Below are 21,393 nucleotides of genomic sequence, written 5' to 3' on the forward strand. Positions count from 1 at the left end.
GGAGACAGTAGGGCAAGCTGGAGACAGTAGGGCAAGATGGAGACAGTAGGGTAAGATAGAGACAGTAGGGCAAGATGGAGACTGTAGGTTAAGATGGAGACAGTAGAACAAAACTGAGAAAGTAGGGCAAGATGGAGACAGTAGGATAGGATGGAGACAAGATGCAGACAGTAGGACGAGTTAGAAACAGTAGGACAAGATGGAGACAGTAGGGCAAGATGGAGACAGTAAGGCATGGAGACAGTAGGGCAAGATGGAGAAAGTAGGGCAAGATGGAGACAGTAGGGCAGGATGGAGACAGTAGGTTAAGATGGAGACAGTAGGGCAAGATGGAGACAGTAGGATAAGATGGAGATAGTACGGCAAGATGGAGACAGTAGGGCAAGATAGAGACAGTAGGGCAAGATGTAGACGGTAGGACAAGATGGAGACAGTAGGACAAAATTGATAAAGTAGGGCAAGATGGAGACAGTAGAGGAAGATGGAGACTGTAGGATAGGATGGAGACAAGACAAGATGCAGACAGTAGGACAAAATGGAGATAGTAGGGCAAGGTGGAGACTTTTGATATTTTTATATTGATGCCCAACCTGCAGCCTATCAGTTGGTGTAAAAGGATTTTGAGGGATACAGAGAGTTATAGTACAAAAAGAACTTGGCCATAGGCTGAATAATTATAATGTATATATAGGTGTGTGTGTGTGTCCCAGCACCCCTATACTGTAGGTGCCCAGAGTTCTGCTGTGCTACAAGCAGCTGCTCCAATGCAAAAAAATGACAGTGTGTTAACTGGGGCTGATGAACCACAAACAGTTGGTGTCAGTTTACTCCATTAGAGCTAATTGCTGTTCATAAAAGGGAATAAGCGTCATGTGTTTTGTCACGTCACTGGTTACTAACAAACAAAGTAAATTAGCCCACTAGGGTCAGGGATGCAGGTGCATGATAGGTAATGAAAGGATCAGACTAATTGCATTTCTCAGAGGCATCAATATTCCTGTTATAGCATCACCCCTTCAGCCTGTGTACCGTTCTCATTTGTTTTTAACAGCACACAGCTCCTGCAATAACATATATAAAGGGACATTAATATACTATCTGATCCCCATTGGAAGCAGCAGTCCTGTCCTGCTTTATGGCAGCTGAGATTCTAGCTATTTATATAACAGAGCATTCTGTTCCAGTGGCTGTACAGATCCTATCTGATCCCCATCGGAAGCAGCAGCCCTTCCATGCTTTACGGCAGCTAAGATTCTAGCCACCTGTATAACAGAGCATTCAGTCCCAGTGGCTGCACATATCCTATCTGATCCCCATTGGAAGCAGCAGTCCTGCCCTGCTTTATGGTAGCTGAGATTCTATCTGTATAACAGCAATAAGCTGTTCATATTTGCTAGAAAACTATGGCGCCTCTGTACCAGGGAACAAGTGTGAGTTAATGATTAACTTTCGCATTATTGCAGGGCAGTGGAGTTTTACAAGTCTCCAGGCTAATGGGACTGTGTATAAAAATGATCCCGGAAATGGCCGGTGTGTGAATGTGAGAAGGACCATGTATTGTAAGCTCCACTGGGGCACGGACTGATATTTGTTATGTACAGCACTGTGGAATATGATAGTGATACTATATGAGGAACTGACTGCAGCACAGGCTAAGACTAAGTCCAACATTTTTTAAAGTATACTAATACTAAAAAGTTGCAGGTTGAGTGTGTGGCTCTAATAAATAATGGAAATAATGTGGCTACAAAGGATACAGAAAAGGCAAATGTGCTAAATCGGTTATTTTCTTCAGTGTATACAATAGAAGAATCAGAATTTCAAGACCCACCTGATAAGAGCACAAATGGCTCAGCTCATTCCTATGATTAAAGAGGGATCTTCGACTGGCAATTATAGGCCATTAACCATGATTACTTCAATGTTTTGCTGAAGGCACAAGCCAATCAGAAAGCTTTATACAGGTAACACAGGGGTTAAACTGTGTGTTACATACTCAGCGTTACACCCTCAGCCCAACGCACCCTGTTATGATTTTTTGTTATATAAATGAAATAAACACTACTGGAATAAACAGAATTGGTTCTTTTTTTAAAAAAGGAAAAAATTATTTAATTAAGAGAAAGGACAGAAAGTCCTGCAGACAATTCTACGGTTCTATTTATTGGGAATATTTGGCAAATCCTTGTTGTAACTGGGTCTTTTGGTAGATGTGATACAAGTCCTCAGTTTGTTAAAGCTGGTTCTGTCCTCGACCATCTGACAGCATCATCATCATGCCCTCGGCCTCAGATCTTTCACCATCATTCTGTGACTTACGTTGCTCCACTGACATTTGTCTTTAAAAAGAGAGATCAGCTCTTCGGCTAAATTTAAATTCTGCAGCAAACTTTCAGTTTTGTGAGATTTCAACTATGTAATAAAACTTCAGTGTTGAGACAAAAATTTAAAAGGTTTCATTTCTGGGGGTTTTTGTTTGTAGTTTGGTGGTGACAACAATTTAGTGGTAAAATTTCAGTATTGTGACAAATTTTAAATCATTGGCAGAATTACAGTGTTGTGACAAATTTTAAGTCAGCGACAAATTTTAAATCAATGGCAAAATTTTAGAGTTATTACAAAGTCTAAATCAGTGGCAAAATGTCAGTAGTGTGACACATTCTAAATGAGTGGTAAAATTTAAATATTGTGGCAAATTTTAAATCAGTGGCAAAATTTCAGTATTTTTGGCAAATTTTAAATCAGTGGCAATATTTCTGTATTGTGACACATTCTAAATGAGTGGCAACATTTAAATATTGTGACAAATTTCAATTCAGCTGTAAAACTTCAGTATTGTAAATATATTCCGCACTGTGACAAATTTTAAACCAATGACAAAATTTCAGCATTGTGACAAATTTTAAATTAATGGCAAACGTCAGTATTGTGACATTTTTAAATCAGTGGCTAAATTTCAGTATTCTAACAAATTTTAAATAAATGGCAAAATTTCAGCATTGTGAAAAATTTTAAATCAATGGCAAAATGTTAGTATTGTGACATATTTTAAATTAATGTCAGCATTTCAGTATTGTGCCAGTTTTGAGTAGATTTCAGTTCAGAAAAAAATTCTCTATTTTTATGGTCAATTCAGTGGAAACGTTACAGACAATTTCTAATCTACTCTATTCAAAATTCAGTTTTGTGATGATTTAAATTCAGTAGCAAAATGTAAGTTTTTGTCACAATTTCAACTGAGTGACCAATTAAAATGATGCGCCAACATTTCTGTTTAGGTGAAGCCCATCAAGTGATTCTGTAATGCGTGTCGACTGGCCGATTCCTTCATGTTCTCCCTGAGAGCGCACAGTGGCTCTCTGAAAAATGTTAAGGGTGTGGGCGGAGCTAATGGGCGTGGAATGACGTTTAAAAAGGCAATTCTCATTGAATATATAAAAAGGAAGTGATTACTGGTTATTAAAAGCCTCAGTCCATGGGTTAGGACCCTCCAGGATTCTGTTGATCACTGACAATGGCGACTGCATAGCTACAGGGATTGTGGGGAGTGCCGATCACGCAAAATGGGGGGGTGTCAAGACACACCCTCATTCCCAGTCTCAGGTGGGATGATCCATGGCATGAATCTTGGCACAACTGCACCGAGGCGTCTCTGGCTAAGGCTGTCCTGGTGGCACGAATGGAAGAGATGAAATACAATCAGGTACAAGATACAGACTGGCACTTCTTCTAGACAATTACACAGTGGCACCCCTTCTTGTCCTTTTCTCTCCTAGTCGGCTCTGGTGATGGGGGGCATTCCTGTTCCTGAAATTTCCTTTAATGAAAAAATGCAGAAATTACTTTATAATCATACTGTACTGTATAAGGGAATCAATATGGCACCTCCTACCCATATGTATAAATACAAATATACAGAGAAGGAATGTTCTGGGCACACAATAAGCTATACCCTCATACTGTACTTGTCGAAGGGAATCAATATGGCACCTCCCTTCCCCCATATGTGCGTTTGGTGTGCTGTGTGGAGTGTGATAATCCCCAGGTCCCTGTGGGTCTCGGGGTAGTTAGTGGGTGAGTACCCAATCCCATTTCCCTTAAGTTTTGTTTGTTCATTCCCCCCCACACACACTTTTTTCCCACCATGTTTGGTGATACTTTCGTTTTCTTTTTTACTTTTGTGATTCAACTTATTTCCCTGGAAAATGGGGAAAATATTTAATGCAAACCCTGCCAGTAAGCGAGGTTCCCTTTTAAGAAGTAGAAAAAGGTTTGTGGAGTGTGATTACACTTTACAAGTACATTAGAGGACATTATAGAAAAATAGCAGGGGACCTTTTTACCCATAAAGAGGATCACCGTACCAGAGGCCACCCCTTCAGACTAGAAGAAAAGAACTTTCATTTGAAGCAACGTAGGTTCTTCACAGTGATTGATTTTGTTTTTTTCAATCCGATTTAACTATGTAAGTATGTACCCGAAGACAGAGCAAAAAGAGCAGCTAGAGGAAAAACAGAGAAGCCAATACAAGTAAAGAGCCCATTCCTTGTCTGCAGGAGAAGTAGAAGAAGTGGCAAAGAGTCAACCGATGATGGATCGAAACGCTGGAGTAGCCGTGGGGACCTGCAGTGATAAGACGAAAGATCCTAACCCACAAGTGATGGACGTCTCGGTGGTGAGCAAACCTCGCCAAACTTCGAGTCAGATGGCGGAATGGAGGACATAGCCAGCAGGATCTCTGGAGGTGGCAGAAAGCAGGCTGGAGAAACATCTCCAAGTCTGACCCTGAAGACTGCAGGAACGAAAGTGGTGAGTGGCATAATAGCTGCTGGGAACACCGACTCTGTGGGGGAAAAGGGGGCCCACAGATCGATAGAGACACAAACGGGGAAGAATTTTAGCGCTAAATTAAATGCTGATTACAGGTCAGCTATGCAAAAGGAAAAAAGGGAGGACAAGGTCATGATAAAAATGTGATATTGCAAAAAGAGAATGTTACTAATTCTTCAACTGAAAAGATGAAAAATGACTAATGTTTTCATTTCCCTTACAGAACAGGTTGAAAATGCTTCATTGTTTAATTATGCAAATGTGTCAACTGAAGTAGGAAATGTTTCTTTACCTAATGTGGTGAATCCTTTAACTGAGAAAGCTTTTTCTAGAAATGCTTCTATACAACCAGTTAATGTCATTGATACTACAAAAACTGGGTATACAGAAAAAACACAGCGAGGTTGTTAATTTCTCAGTGAAGGAGTCAATGTGTGGGGTCAGGAGACTTAGACTGTACATATCTTCTGGACTGTACATCCAGAAGATATTTTAATCTGGTTGAAAAGACAGTGCACATCATTATCACCCGTGGTTGAAATTTACCATGAGGAAGGATTTTGGGTAGGAGGATAAAAAGTGCAAGTTAAAGGGATAATATCATGGGAAAACATGTTTTTTTCAAAACGCATCAGTTAATAGTGCTACTCCAAAGAAAAAACATGTTTTCCTACGACAGTATCCCTTTAAGCTGAAGTCAGAAGGATATTTACAGAGACATCTGCCCACATCATTTTGTATTGGTAAAGACAGAGGAGTTTGTTATTATGTCAGCCCAGGTTATGCTTCAAATGTGGAGCAAGAATGCATTTAGCCAGGAAAAGTAGTGGGGAAAAATGTGCCTTTTGCGGAGGAGTAGGGCATATGAGTAAAGATTGTGATCAACAAATTAAATGTAATCTGTGTCATGCCTATAGGAATTGCCCAGAGGCCTGGAGAAACATAAAAAATCTTGCCCCAACATAGTAGAACAGTTAGAGGAAAACATGGAGGAAAGTGTCCCACAAGAGGGACAAGTGGGGGAGCAGGTGGAAGAAGTAACACAAAATGGAGTCAGTTCAGAAAAGGAAAATGGAAGAAGGTGAGGAGGGAAAACAAGAGAGGAGAGGCAAAAAAATATTGATGTGCTGTTTGGAAGATGTTTAATATTAGACATTCTGTTTGAAGGAAGACTAATCAGATTGATAAATGTGTATGGGCCACAAATTATTTCTGAAAGGATGTCACTAATGGAAGATATTAAACCTTTCCTCTTCACATCCATCCCAATTATTTTTGCCTGTAATTTTAACCAGGTACTGGGAGAAGGAGCTAGACCGGGACAATAAAATAAGTATGAAAGATTATTTTTCAGGAAACTTATTATAGAAGTCGGTTTGGAAGATTTAGCTACACAAAATAACAGAAAAAGTTGCCATACATACAAATGTGGACAGAGGAGTAGCAGGATATTATTTTTGTAAAAAAAGGAGAGTCTATTTCAGACTTCAGAGAAATAGGCGTAGAATTTTCTGACCATTTGGGCCTACATTTTCATTATGGTGCAGTAGGAGGTTTTGACAAAGGCCTTTGGAGGCTAGGTAAAGAGATTCTAGAAAAAGAACAGATGAAAGCTGAGTTTAAGTATTTTTTTGAATTACAAAAAGCAAAAATAGATTTTTATGATTCTGTTGCGGAATGGTGGGACGCGGCTAAGGATTCTATCCAGACTTTTTCAATTGTGTCTCTTTTAAGAAAGGGGGGCTAAAGAAAAAGTCAAGCTTTAAGAAGGAAACTTGAGATCTGTATTTCAAAAGGGGAGGGGGTAGAAAAAGTAAACCAAATTAAGTACCTGTTGAGGCAGCATCAGTACAACTAGTTTAAGTCCCTGGTTCTAGAGAGGGATTATGGGACTTCTTGTTTCCCTGACCCTTGCCAGAATTGTAAGGTTAAGAAGAAACTGGTTGAAGGCTTTTTCAATCTTCAGGGTGATTTAAAAGTATCAAGGGAGGGCATCCTGGAGGCTGTGAGGGCTTACTATGCTGACCTCTAAAAAGAAAAAGTTTTGGAAGGGAAAAAGTCTCAAGATTTCCTAAGGGCAACCCCAGTGTAATAGAGTGTAAATTCTGACTTTTCCCCATTGGTATCAGAGATAACATTGGAGGAAGTGAGACAGGCAATTGATAAACAACAGAAAAAGAAGGTTCCGGGGCCAGATGGTTTGACAGCAGAGTTTTACATCACTTTCAAGGAAGATCTGGTCCCGTGTTTAACCCAAGTCTTTAATGCCTGCCTGTCAGAAAGACATCTAGCAACATTTATGCAGTACTCCTCTCTGGTTCTGATATGAAAGGGGAAGGATTTGAGGCACATTGGGAATTGGAGGCCAATTGCCCTTCTCAATTGTGATAGGAAGATTCTGGCATGGGTGCTTGCACAAAGGTTGGATGAGGTGGCTGGCTCTCTCTTTTTTTTGGGATCAGTTCATTAAGAGAAGCACAAGAAAGATGAAAAGCTTGGAGATCGGGTAAATATTTTCTATCCTTATATCAGGCAATAGCCTTTGATAAAGTCAATCATAAGTATCTATGGGCCATTTTGCTTAGATATGGCATTCTGAAAGAATATATTACTTGGATTAAAATTTTGTACGAAGGGGTGAAGAGCTTCCCACTGATTAATGGTTGGAAAGGCGGAGAGTTTTTGGTGAAGGCTGACATGAGAAAGGGATGTCCTCTAAGTCCGCTCCTGTATGTTTTTTCCTTGGATCCTTTACTGAAGAGACTGCAGGATAGCGGGCTTGGGGGGGATCGCTTTTTCGTTGGGCAGATCCTTTACATCTATTGCCAACACGGATGATGTCACTCTAGTAATATCAAAACTTGAGGAGGAGGGATAGGTTTTGGAGTGTATCAGAAGCTATTCTGAGGCCTCAGCGTCTCAGTTCAACCAGGAAAAGTCAGAAGCTTTTTGGACTAGATGAGGAACTAAGCTTTAAGCTTGAGAAATTTCCAGTGGTTCCAGGCTTAGTTAGAATACTGGGGATAAAATTTGGAAAGGGTGATCTTGTCAAGGTAAATGGGGAAGAAAAATTGAATGCTGGTCAGGTGTAAGTTCAGCAATGGAAAGATTGTCCAGAGGAAGAGCTGGAATCAAATTATTAATGGATAAAAGTTTACCAAAGAAGTTTTGGGATATAGCTTGGCTGTCACTTCAAAACAAGTTATATGTAACAGGTAATTTAAAATACCTGAATGTACTAGATAGGAATTGTCCTTGGGGTTGTGGAATAGAAGAATCACAAGAGCACTTTCTATTAGATTGCAAAGTATCACTTTCCCTAAGGGAAAGAGTGGCAGATCAAGTTAAATCTAATAAAAAAAATTTAAACTTCTCAGAATTTGCTTATGGCATCATTAAGAATCATAGATCAACCGGTAAGGACAAAATGGTCTTCTATATCATCCTGGCTGTGATACGTTATCACTTATGGCATATAGAATGGCATATGGCATATAGAATGGAATATAGAATATTTATGTGTAGAAACAGTGACTGAAACAATATGTAGAGACATTACTTTTATTTAAACAAGAGAATGTGAATCTTCAGAATCATACAAAAAGTTGTGAGACTATTAATTTCTATGTAAAGTTTATTAATTGTTGTTTCCTTGTCTATAATCACTGAAGATGTATAATTGTTTATATTTATTGTAAACCTCCCATATGTATAAATACAAATATACAGAGATGGAATGTTCTGGGCACACAATAAGCTATACCCTCATACTGTACTGTCTAAAGGAATCAATATGGCACCTCCTCCCATATGTATAAATACAAATATACAGAGAAGGAATGTTCTGGGCACACTAAAAATAATGAAAAGTTCTTTTAACTGTAACCAAGATTCTATCATTTACCATGATATTGGCCACTGTCTCCCTGGATCTTAAGAATGAGACATTCTCTTCAGATCTTTGTCTATAGCCCATGTCTGTAACTTTACGGAATATTTAGTAAAAATTAAATAAGTCTGGATACTTGAAATACTTTCCCATAAAGAGCTGGTTCCCTTTAAGTATATTTTAGAATGGCCATACTAAGCAAAGTTTCAACTGATCTTCATATTTCCCTTTTTGTAGTTATTGAATGATTTGCCTTCTTCTTCTGACTTCTTGCAGCTTCCAAATAGGGGTCACTGACCCCCTCAATTAAACAAATGCTCTGTAAGGCTACAAATGTATTGTTATTGCTACTTTCCTCATCGTTCTATTCAGGCCTCTTCCCTCGTTCAAATTGGTTCTAAATTACCTTAGCAACCAGATGGCTGAAATTGCAAATTGGAGAGCTGCTGAATAAAAAGCTAAATAACTCAAAAATAACAAATAATAGAAAAATGAAAACCAATTACAAATTGTCTCAGAATATCCCTCTCAACATCATACTAAGAGTTAATTTAAAGGTGAACAACCCCTTTAAAGCTGCCTGGTTACATAGTTTAAAGATCGTGCCACTCACCTTACAACTCTAACAAGTTCATGAAAAGCTTGGTCTACATTCATTCTAATTTTTGCTGAAGCCTCTATGTATGTGACTTTTAGCTGCCGCGCCAACTGCTGCCCCTCCTCCTGCGTTACCTGTAACGAACCAACATCAGATTTGTTTTTAGGAAAATTTTAAAAAATACTTCAGCCCTTTTTTTTCTCTAGTCACTAAATACTTTTTTCCTGTTGTTCCTGCTGAATTGTGCTTAGTACAGGGGAATACCTATGCTGCCATAGTTTTATTGGATCTCTCTGTACAGACTATGAGCAAACATAGGGGGCTGTTCCTGCTGAATTGTGCTAAGTACAGGAGAATACCTATATGCTGCTTTAGTTTTATGGGATATCTCTGTACAGGCTATGAGCAAACTTAGGGGCTGTTCCTGCTGAATTGTACTTAGTACAGGGGAACATTATTAGGACATGTGTAGCCTGTAACATGTTTCGTGCCAACTGTGCACTTAGGCTAACATGTCCTAATTACTAATACTTTTGCTACTGGAATATCTATTCTGTCCATTTTATGCACTCACAACCAACACTTGCTCTGTCATTCCCATCCTTGTACCTTCCCCCTCCCAATCTATTTACCTGCCTCTGGTGCTCCAAGTCAGCCTTGTTACCGACCAGAATCATGGGAAATTCATCCCGGTCCTTTACCCGCAGGATCTGTCTTTGGAATTTATAGATTTCTTCAAAACTACAAAAAAAAACACAGATGGGGATATAACATTAGAAATAGAATGAAAATATATTTTTACCTTCCTATTGTCCTTTCACTTACAGAGACTGTGAATATCGCATCCTCACTCCCCTCAATCCTGCACCCGAATATTTCCTCCCCTGCGCCCTAATCATACCCTCACTCTTGAACCCTAATATTCCCTCCCCTCTCCCCTAATATTCCCACACTCACTCTTGCACCCTAATATTCCTACCCCTCTCACTCTTGAACCCTAATATTCCCATGCCCTCTCCTGCACCCTAATATTCCCTCCCCTCTCTCCTGCACCCTAATATTTCTTCCCCTCTCTCCTGCACCCTAATATTACCTCCCCTCTCTCTTGCACCCTAGTATTCCTTCCCTGTTTCATTCATGCACCTTAATATTCTCATGCCCTCTCCTGTACCTTAATATTCCCTCCCCTCTCTCCTGCACCCTAATATTCCTTACCCTCTCTTCTGCACCCTAATATTCCCTCCCTTCTCTCTTGCACCCTAGTATTCCCTACCTGTCTCACTCACGCACCCTATGATTTCCTCCCTGCCTCACTCATGCACCCTAATATTCCCTCCCTGTCACTCATACACCATGAATGTTACATCCAGAGAACCTGTGGCAGAACCAGGAAGCAGAATGTAAAAGAATAATGAGGCCCAATGTGTCTCACCTTCCCCTGTCTGTGACCGAAAATACAAGCAGGAACCCCTCTCCTGTCCTCATGTACTGCTCCCTCATTGCCCCAAACTCCTCCTGCCCCGCCGTGTCCAGAACTGGAAGAAACCCAAGGAATCAGTAAATATGCCATCATCCTCTCCAAACCCACACCTGTCCCCCAAAAGTCACTTGTACTTATACACACGGGAGGGAGCTGCCATACTCACTATCCAATCGTGCTGCTCTGTAGTCTATGACACATTGCTTGGTGTACGAATCTTCAATCGTTGGGTCGTAATCCGTCACAAAGTAGGACTGAAGAATAAAGGGGACAAAAATGCTGTGTGAGTTGGGTTTGTGGGAAAACACAGCTGGTGTATCTTGTTGTAGTCAGACAAGAGCTACACACAAACAGCACAAATTAACAGCGGGTGTAAGTTACAGAAGCAGCCACTAGAGGTCACTGTCACCTCTGAGAATTAGTCACATGCACAGCGACATGGCAGCTTCAAATTAATAACAACTGTAGAAATTACTATATTGCACTGTGGCACCAAAACAGATACCCAACACCTGCGGGACTGAGTGCCAGCCTGTGTGCCCAGCTTGCTGTGAGGGATATGGTTTGTACCTGCAAAGGGAACTCGTCTCCCCCCAATAACACAAACACGAGAAATGACGTCCAATGGTTTAACGATGGCAGACAATTATAAAATAAATGAGCCAAAACAGGCCATTTCCCCATTAGATGCATTTTTTTCACAATCACAGTCAGGGCTGCACTGCGATTTCTCCCTCAGTATAAAGAAACCACATGGCCCCTCCCACCAGCTCCTCTTCATTCATCTGCCCCTCATAGGAAAAGGAAGTGTCACAATGTGCAACATTTACTCTGGTGGAATCTGGTATTACTAATGTATTATAAGGGATAATGTACCCCCCTACTTTTAAATGATAAGGATATTAGAAGTTACTGAGGGGTTCTGCGACCATATATAGGCACAAGGCTGCAGGCTGAGTTATACAGGGAACTCTGAGTATCACTCATGTATTATAAGGGATAATTTACCCCCTTCGGTAAATGATAAGGATATTAGAAGTCACTGAGTGGTTCTGCAACCATATAAAGGCACAAGGCTGCAGGCTGAGTTATACAGGGAACTCTGGGTATCACTCATGTATTATATGGGATAATGTACCCCCTACTGTAAATGATAAGGATATTAGAAGTCACTGAGGGGTTCTGTGACCATATAAAGACACAAGGTTGCAGGCTGAGTTATACATGGAACTCTGAGTATCGCTCGTGTATTAGAAATGATTTTTACAGGGTAAAATTCCAGTATAAATGAGAAGGGGAAGAGAAAATGTGAATAAATGAGAGAATGTTTTGATACAATGTAACAAGTTGCCATTCAGCCAACATTGAATCAATATACACTTCCCTCCCTGTTTGTTCTGATCCCCTGTGTGTAGACACAGAGTCGCTGAATGGTCGGTTTGTTCCACAATCCTCCCCCCCCTGCCTGGTACACGAGTGGATCGGCCCGGACAATGGGAACAACAAGCTCCCTCTGCTATCGGCCAAGAACAATCTCTGTACAAAGAATGGAAAATGTGCGTCAGCTTCTGTGCCAGAGCCAACAACGAGAAACTGCCTGACGGGGGTCAGATGATTCCATCAAACCTTATTCCATTTCCAACATCATTGCTTTTCTGCTGCTGTTTAAGGAAAGAATTAGCTATTGGTAACAGGTAGAAAGTGGTACTACGGGTGGCTCATTTATCTCTAGAATGAGCTTTTCATGCCTGATAGATTTAACCCATCATGCCAATGAACTGTTTGCATATGGTACTCCTGGGTCTATCTGCTTTCCTTCAGTCATGTGATTCTACACCTGGGCCTATATACTTTCCTTCCATTGGGGAATTATACACCTGGCTCTATCTACTTTCCTTCCATGGGGAATTATACACCTGGGTCTATCTACTTTCCTTCCATTGGGGAATCCTACACCTGGGCCTATCTGCTTTCCTTCCATTGGGGAATTCTATGCCTGGGCCTATCTGCTTTTCTTCAGTCAAAGCATTCTACAACTGGATGTTCTCTTACCTCTTTACGTCTGATAATTATTGTAATTCTACTGTATAAACCTCAAATATCCCATAACTGGAGAAAGGTGGCATTAAATACAAGGTGATGGCACATATGGGCATAACCTTAACTGGGGTATTTTAGCCTGTGGAGAAGCACCTAAAACCATCACTGCCGCCTCCTGTTGACCTGAATGGGAACCATGTGACAGCACCACTACTGTGTGCGCTATTAAAGTGAATAAGCCCTGCGTGTTACATATATAAGTGGCCCTAGGTTAAATATTTATCCAATAGTGTCCTTCTCTTCACAATCATAATACCCCCTGGTAATAAGTCACCAGACTATAAAGGCCATAATAAACCCACTTAATATAAAACAGCAGGAGGGACTGCGCAGGGCTGCAGAGAATGGAGGGAGGAGTGTGACTATACAAATAATGGACACTTGGCAAAGACTCCTAATGACACCTGACTAAGCTCAATACTTTGCCAACGTCTGCATTTCTGCACCGACTGAGTAAATACCTGGGCCCACAGCTGCCCTCCCAATATCCCTGCCCCCCACCTACAAACTGCCCTTCATTCTGTTGACCATTCTGCTGGCCAGATTTTTAAAAGATCAGATCCTGATCGTGAGACCACGATCTTCTCGGAACGATCGTACGAATTTACCATCAACTAAAAAGACCAATTTGCCAGGAAAACAAAGGGGAGCTGCCTGCTTGGCCCTGCAAACATAGATAGATTGCACTGGGACCGACAAAGATTTTTTGACCTGGCTGATCAATTTCAGACAGATGTCGGCCGAAAAATCGTAAGATGTACGATCGTTCGAATCCCCCTAACCGCACGATAATGTCGAAGGATTGGTCGGACTTCCCTAAAATTGGTCGTACGGCAAGAAGAATCGTCGCATCTATGGGGAGCTTAACCATTATGGAGTCAGCCAATCCACCCCCCTAACTTAATCAGTTGCAGGCATCTCCTACCAGCAGTGCTACACCTGTGAACCAAGGGTAAGCAACAGATTGCAATGTTTAGTTAGTAGATTGTAACGGTACGTTCTTCCCCCCGATGTCTGCAGACAGTTGGGGGGCTCTGCCAATGAGTTTCAGACATGGCGATTAAAATAGGGAGAGTATAAATAGCAAAGCCTGGGAATAAAGTGGAGTTATATTTCCAGTTTCTGTTGCGCTGGGAAGATTAACATTCCAGTGTCTAATTAAAGCACCTACGTCTGAGCCGCACTGTGGGGGGATTCTGCCTACAAAGACCCTCGCAAATGGCAGACGACTCGCTGGTGCAACAGCTGTTTGCCTGTCCTGACACTCATTGCTGCCTCCTCCATCTAATATTAGTAATGTGTCGCTAACTAACCATCAGCCACAAGGGATCAACCATAAAGCAGGGCAGGACTGCTGCTACCAGTGGAGATAAGATAGGATCTGTGCAGCCACTGGGACCAGGACCGCCATTACAGCGCCGAAGCCACGCCAAATCTTCCCTCGTCCCGAACTTTGGAAGAGCCGAAGTCCTGAAGAGCCAAACAGCCAAAGTCCCGAACAGCCGAAGTTGAAGTTCCGAAGCCAAGAAGAGACCATAAGTCATGAAAGGAGCCGTTCTTGAAGTCCCGAAGCCGAGAAAAGACCCGAAGTCACGAAAGGAGCCAAACTTGAAGTCCTGAAGCCATGAGTTCAGTTCTACTAATACCAATGTGTGATTACCCCTGGCCACCAATGTATTATTTTAATACTCTATAGGCCCCTGCCACCAATGTTTTTTCAAAAAATATTCTCTGGGGCACAAGTGTTTCTTTTTAACTTGTAAGGGGGGCCCTGGCACCAATGTTTTTTTTTAAAAAAAAACTTTTATGGGGGGCCTGGTGCCAATGTTTTTTTCAAAAAGAAAAACTTTTATGGGGGGCCCTGGCGCCAATGTTTTTTCAAAAAGAAAAACATTTATGGGGGGCCCTGGCACCAATGTTTTTTTAACTTACAGGGGGGCCCCGATCACCCCCTATATAAGTTGTAGGAGGACCCTGACCAGCAATTTAAAGAAAAACTTTTATGGGGGGCTGGCAACACAGTTTTTTTACTTATAAGAGGGCCCTAACCAACAATGGTTTTTTATAAATCGTGTGGGGGGGTTACTGTTTTTAGCGCTGATGTCTGTTTGGTCTTTCAACTGTGGTGTGGAGTGGGCGGGATCTGGGTTGGGGCTTGGGGTAGAGTTGGCGGGGCCCAGGGGGGCCCGAAAAGTTTGTTGTATGGGTGCCATAAAGCAGGGCAGGACTGCTGCTTACAATGGGGATCAGATTATCTGGGCAGCCAATGGGACAGAATGCTTTGTTATAAACATAGCTAGAATCTCAGCTGCCATAAAGCAGGACAGGACTGTTGCTTCCAATGGGAATCGTATAGGATCTGTGCAGCCGCTAGGACAGAATGCTCTGTTATACAGATAGTAAGAATATCAGCCATAAAGCAGGGCAGGACTGCTGCTTAACATGGGAGTCCTGGTTTGAGTCTGGGACACTAGCACAAGCCCCACTGACAGATCCTGATGTCACTGCATTTGAGTCATTGCATTGGCAGCCGTCGCATTTCTCTCGCTTGGCCCAGATGACTTCACATAACGATCGCTCCTGTAATGCAGCCAAGGGTAGGAAGTTACTGTGACTCACCCCATTGCCAGTAAGAAATACCTTTCCCTTTATCCCGGGGGGATGCAGTTATCACAATGACATCAGCCTGCAGGGATTCTAGAGTTTCCAGGGGCCACAGGAGATTTAATAACTGGGGTGGGGGAGACATCTGCAGGTGAAATGATTGAGCTTCTTCCTTAATTAAAGAGGCAGACAGATTTAATTATCGGAGCAGTTTGAGAGTGAAATGTTAACTAGACAAGATCATCTAGGAATCCAGTTTGTAATTGGGTCTGGAACAGGTCGATAAAGTAAAGGGAAAATTTACCCTTTCCTGGTCTTGTTCTCATTTAGGGTGCTCACCTGCAGGCAGAGAAGTGAAGCTTGGGACCCCCCTCAATGATAGAACTGGGAGAGACCCATACACAGTTTGGGAACCAGTGCCCTGATACAGAAATATAAATTTAAAGGGAGACTCCACCTAAAAACCTGGAATTTTCCCAAAATATAACTGTTATTCAAAGCGTTGTCTGTCTGTCCCTTTGTGCTCTCTGGTTCCGACTCCTTAAACAATGTAGGAGAGGTTGGTTCTACTCCAGCTTTCAAAATAGGCTGGTTTCTGCTACACTGGGTCAGGAGTCAGAACCAACAGTACAGAGAATAGTAACAGCCTGAGGTTACTGCTTTGCACTTAAGTTTTCTTTATCATGAACAAAGATGTTTGTGGGTGTAGTTCCCCTTTATTTAGAATACAGAAGTTACAAGAGGCACGTGCCCCTCTCTGCCGCCGTTTCCTTTCCAGTAAAAGAGTTTCAGAGGGGGGTAGCGGCCCAGCCCGGCCCATCAATATTGGGGCCCAATAAATAGGGACTCCACCTAAAACGTGGGGCTATTTAAAGCACAGTCTGTCCTTGTCTGCTCTTTGGTTCAGACTGCTGAAGCAATGTAACAGAAGTCTGTCCTATAAGCTGCTACACTGGTTCAGGAGTCAGAACCGACAGTACAGAGAACACTAACAGCCTAAGGTTACTGCTTTGCATTGACATTTTCTTTGAAGAAGTTTGTGGGTGGAGTTTTCCTTTATTTAGAATAGAGAAGCTATGTGTGGCTTGTGCCCAACTCTGCCAATGTTTCCTTTCAAGTTTCGGTGGGTAGTGAACCAGCCTGACCCATCGTGTCTTGCTGACCACACGGGGCGAGACCTCACCTTGTGCAGAAATAAACAGGCAGTGCCACCTTCCCACATCTAACGGCACCCGCCACTTTCACTTTCTTATGGCAAATCTGCCCACACACACCTGCTCCCCTGAGATGATTAAAGGGGAAGCTAAACTAAACTAGTCTCTACCTATTGAACCCATCCATATTTATCTTTTTACAACTGAAAGAAAATGCCCAGCGGGCACAGCCAGAAATGCCCCCATAGAACAGGGCAATAACCAATCAGAATGACACTGGGTGCCCGATATATATATCCTCCCCACAGTAAAGTTCCCTCTGTTCTTCACTTCTCGTTTTCGGGGACAGAACAACAGAGTAACCGGGTGGCGGATCAGACAAGAGCAAATAAATCTCAATATTGACGCAAGTCGTGGGAAGAACAAAGTGTGACACAGTTGTGCGCCCAGTGTCACCGCTGGCCAGATGTTAAATCCGCACAGAACACAATACACAGGACTGCCAGGGTGGTACTGATTTTCCAACTGCCATGAGACATTGCCAGCTGGTAACCCAGGGTGTGGCTATGGGGACTATGCAGTTTATAAAGGGGGTAGCTAACAGGCCTTCTTCTTCATAAGCCACAGCCTCATCATCATTCCCTTGCCCTCCAATATGGCAACAAATGGGTTAAAGTATTTAGTGTAATTGTAACACCCTTCATTGGGTGACTGGGTGCAGCCACCTTTATTTAATAATATCACCAGGTCCATACTGTGATGAAATGGGGAGGGTTCATGCTCCTACTGTGATGTCATGGGGAGGGTTCATGCTCATACAGTGACGTCATGGGGAGGGTTAATGTTCATACTGTGATGTCATGGGGAGGGTTCATGCTCATACTGTGATGTCATGGGGAGGGTTCATGTTCCCAGTGTGATGTCATGGGGAGGGTTCATGTTCCTACTGTGATATCATGGGGAGGGTTCAATCACATTCAATCACATCCACAAGTCTATTCAATCATCATAAACGTCTCATCATTTTAGGGCAAAAAAATATGATTTTCTTCCTTTCCTTGTACTCGTAAAGTGATTATAGGAGATTATTCCTTGAGAGCTGTGTGTGTAACATGAGACTTGCTATTAACATTCAGTTGCTATGGAGCAGGAACCAGCAGTTGGGCAGTGAAACAGAGATCATTAAACACTGGAGCGTTTCGACTACAGAGCCTTTGTACCGCTCCTTACGTCATATTTACATTATACGTCTCCCCAGGCTGCAGCCATTAACCCTTCGGGAGTGTATCAAGTTACTGCACTGACTGACAAGCAAGAACAGCCTTTCTTTCCCAGTCCTGCAGGAACAGCAGCTGTCAGAGGAGAAAACCCAGCTCTTCATTTCCTCTCCCTAGAAATTATGCAGAGCTCCCAGCAAACCCAACAGCACATGCAAGACCCTCCCACCCCCAAGCCCTAGTCTGGCCTTTATTAACCCGTCACACACCCCAGCTCCCCTTCTAGGGAAATGTTCTCCCTAAATGCACAGGGTTTGGATCCAGATTCCACAGCCTCTCCAGTTCACTGGCTCCAGTCCCATGACGAGACTCATTAAAGCTGCACTTGGCCCTCTGGGTCCAAAACGCAACTCTCTTCTTAGAAATGTTTATAAACCCATGGAGCAGCGCCAGTTCTGTTCCAGCTACAAATAAGCAGCAGCCTCAATACCTTCCTCCTCCTCTCACCGAGTTCCTTCACAGACACATTGCTATTGTCTGTCACTGTCTGTTTATGTCTCTGCTCTGCTGGTTCTGACTCCTGAAACGCAGGAGCCATCTAATTAACAGACCTTGGAGAGAATTGATCTCTACTACATTGTGTCAAGAGTCAGAACCAAAGAAAAGAAAGGGGCAGACACATTAATCTTAGTGCAGGGCTGAAGAACAGGAGTTAAACAACAAATAACAATGATTAAGAGAATAAAGAGGACGCAGCCATAGCTCTCTTATAAAACGGGGTCAGAGAGGATCATGGGAAGCACTGTCATCAGGCACCATATATTATGGAGTAGGTGATGATGTAGAAAGATGCTTTATGTCCCCTTTAAAGGAAAGTGCAGTAAATGTAACAGTTTGGGGAAATGAGACTTTGTATCACTCCAAGAGAGAGAAGGTTTCAGGAAATACAGGAAACTTCGCCCTTGGTTATAGTTGGGAACAGGGGGAGACAATGACCAACTCCCTTTGCCTCTTCTCTAGCCAATCACATCTTCCTGCTGACTTACCTCCACTGACACCCCAAATCCAGTGATGCCCTAACAACCAAATAATAGAATATCCCTTAGGGGGCACATTTATATAATTGTTACTGCTTCTCTTTCCACTAAGGCCTGTCTACTAAGGCCTTCCAGTGTCATCATCCAGTCTGACATACAGCTCACTGTCTGGTTGCTATGGTTGGTAGGGATCATAGCAACAGAGAGAAAATAGCTGAATTCCCCTACGTGCAATTCAGTAGGAACAGAGAGCCCATAAAACTATGGAAGCAATTCCCCTGCCCTAAGCACAATTCAGCAGGAACAGTCCCTAAGTTTGCTCATAGCCAGTACAGAGAGACACCTTGAAACTATCGCAGCAAAGGTATTCCCTTGTACTAAGCACAATTCAGCAGGAACAGACCTCTAAATTTGCTCATAGCCTGTACAGAGAGATCCCATAAAACTATGACAGCATAGGTATTCCCCTGTACTAAGCACAATTAAGCAGGAACAGACCTCTAAGTTTGCTCATAGCCTGTACAGAGAGATCCCATAAAACTATTTCAGCATAGGAATTCCCTGTAATAAGCACATTTCAGCAGTAACAGCCCCCTATGTTTGCTCATAGTCTGTACAGAGAGATACCATGAAAGTATGAGCTGAACATTTGTGGTGTGTTGGTCTTTAATCAGCTGTAACATTCGCACTGGCAGTAGTTAGAGATAAAGTAAAAAACCTTTAAAATATAGTGACTTTTACCTTCAAAAAAGATGGAAAAGACCAAAAGAAGGGGGTGTGGAGGGGGGGGAAATAAAACTTTCAAGTAAATTCAGGTATTTGCAGCACTGATGGGAAGTGATGCCACAGGTTAGTATCACCCAGAATAGCAAGAAAAATCTTCACACAAACACCTACACCAACTGCAACAAACTCCCCTCGGGAGCCAAATCTCTCACTAATAATTAAACTCACAGAATGGCCCAGAGAGGGAGGGGCAGTGACTAACCTGAGAGGCACCCGGTGGGAAACTGAGTTACTGATCAGCTGCTAAAGGGGATATAAACTAAAACATTACATTCTGCATGATATCCCTTCATTCCTTATTTATAGTTCTGTGTAACTGTCATTGTGTCTGTTCCTTTCTCTGCACTGCTGCCTCTGACTCCTGATACAACTTCCCAATATCCATTCATTCCTCATTCTCACTGGGTTTATAGTTCTGTGTAACTGTCATTGTGTCTGTCCCTTTCTCCTCTCTGCACTGCTGCCTCTGACTCCTGATACAACTTCCCAATATCCATTCATTCCTCATTCTCACTGGGTTTATAGTTCTGTGTAGCTGTCATTGTGTCTGTCCCTTTCTCTTCTCTGCACTGCTGCCTCTGACTCCTGATACAACTTCCCAATATCCATTCATTCCTCATTCTCACTCGGTTTATAGTTCTGTGTAACTGTCATTGTGTCTGTCACTTTCTCTGCACTGCTGCCTCTGACTCCTGATACAACTTCTCAATATCCATTCATTCCTCATTCTCACTGGGTTTATAGTTCTGTGTAACTGTCATTGTGTCTGTCTCTTTCTCTGCACTGCTGCCTCTGACTCACGCTTGAACACGGTATATGCCCTCGGGCAGTGCCCGGTACCCACCTGGATAAACTGGATGGTAAGCGCTGATTTCCCGACCCCGCCACCTCCCACGACCACCAGCCGGTACTTCTCCTGCCCGGCCCCGGCCATCCCGGGGAGAGAAGACCACAGGGCAGACTCTGCCCCCCAATGAGCGCCCAGATCGCTCGCACCAAAAGCGACGAATGGCGTCACAGCCAGGGGCGGCCTCTCCAGTATGATAATACAGTCCCCACCTCCCTACTAATCAGCTCTCCGGATTTCTGTTGAGGGGCGGAGTCAAGCTTCACTCCACGGCGAGGGGTGGGGTTAAACGATTGAAATGAAGAATAATGGGCGCGCCCCTCTGTAATATTCTAATAAATCCCTCATATTTCGCTGGAGATGGGCCTTGCTGCTTTATAAAGCGCTGTGCTGGGTCGGTTTTGTTGTCCATTCTGGTGCTGAACATCATTGGGGGGGGATGGTTGATGGTTCCAGTTGAGTAGAAAAGGTTTCTCTGGGGGGGTGCCTCTTGTCTAAATGCCAAATCTCCCGTCTAAGACTGAAACCCCCTATTTGTTGTATTTTGACTCAATTACATCTGTACTGATAACGTCATTGCTGGTCTTATGGTGACGTCACTAGTGATGATTGGGTGGCAGATGTATAATTGCTGTCACACAGGGGTCCTCACTCAGGTAGTTTCAGTTGATCCCCCTCAACTTTGCACAGCGGCCCCCCTCAAGCTCAGTCTCCAGTCTCTGCACACAGGTTTAGTGGGCAAGTCACTAGGGGGCCCTATCCTGAGTATGGCCCTTCTGCAACAATGAGAATGTATAGGAATATGCTGAAATTGGAATCTATTTTCAAATGTGTCTCTTGGTATTATTGGG

General features: G+C 42.7%; 1 protein-coding gene across 2 annotated transcripts; it reads right to left on the reverse strand.

Moving 5' to 3' along the window:
- Positions 1–2,079: 2,079 nt before the first annotated feature.
- rras2.S (RAS related 2 S homeolog) lies at positions 2,080–20,703 on the reverse strand. 2 transcript variants are annotated; one of them, XM_018259592.2, is made up of 6 exons: positions 20,540–20,703; positions 10,964–11,051; positions 10,750–10,852; positions 9,950–10,058; positions 9,333–9,451; positions 2,080–3,817 (listed from the first exon to the last, which is right to left on the reverse strand). In XM_018259592.2, exons 1-6 carry the CDS (start codon positions 20,627–20,629, stop codon positions 3,730–3,732), a joined length of 597 nt encoding a protein of 198 aa, XP_018115081.1. In that variant the 5' UTR covers positions 20,630–20,703; the 3' UTR covers positions 2,080–3,729.
- Between the last annotated feature and the right edge of the window lie 690 nt (positions 20,704–21,393).

Source organism: Xenopus laevis, chromosome 4S, assembly GCF_017654675.1.
Source record: "Xenopus laevis strain J_2021 chromosome 4S, Xenopus_laevis_v10.1, whole genome shotgun sequence".
NCBI lineage: Eukaryota > Metazoa > Chordata > Amphibia > Anura > Pipidae > Xenopus > Xenopus laevis.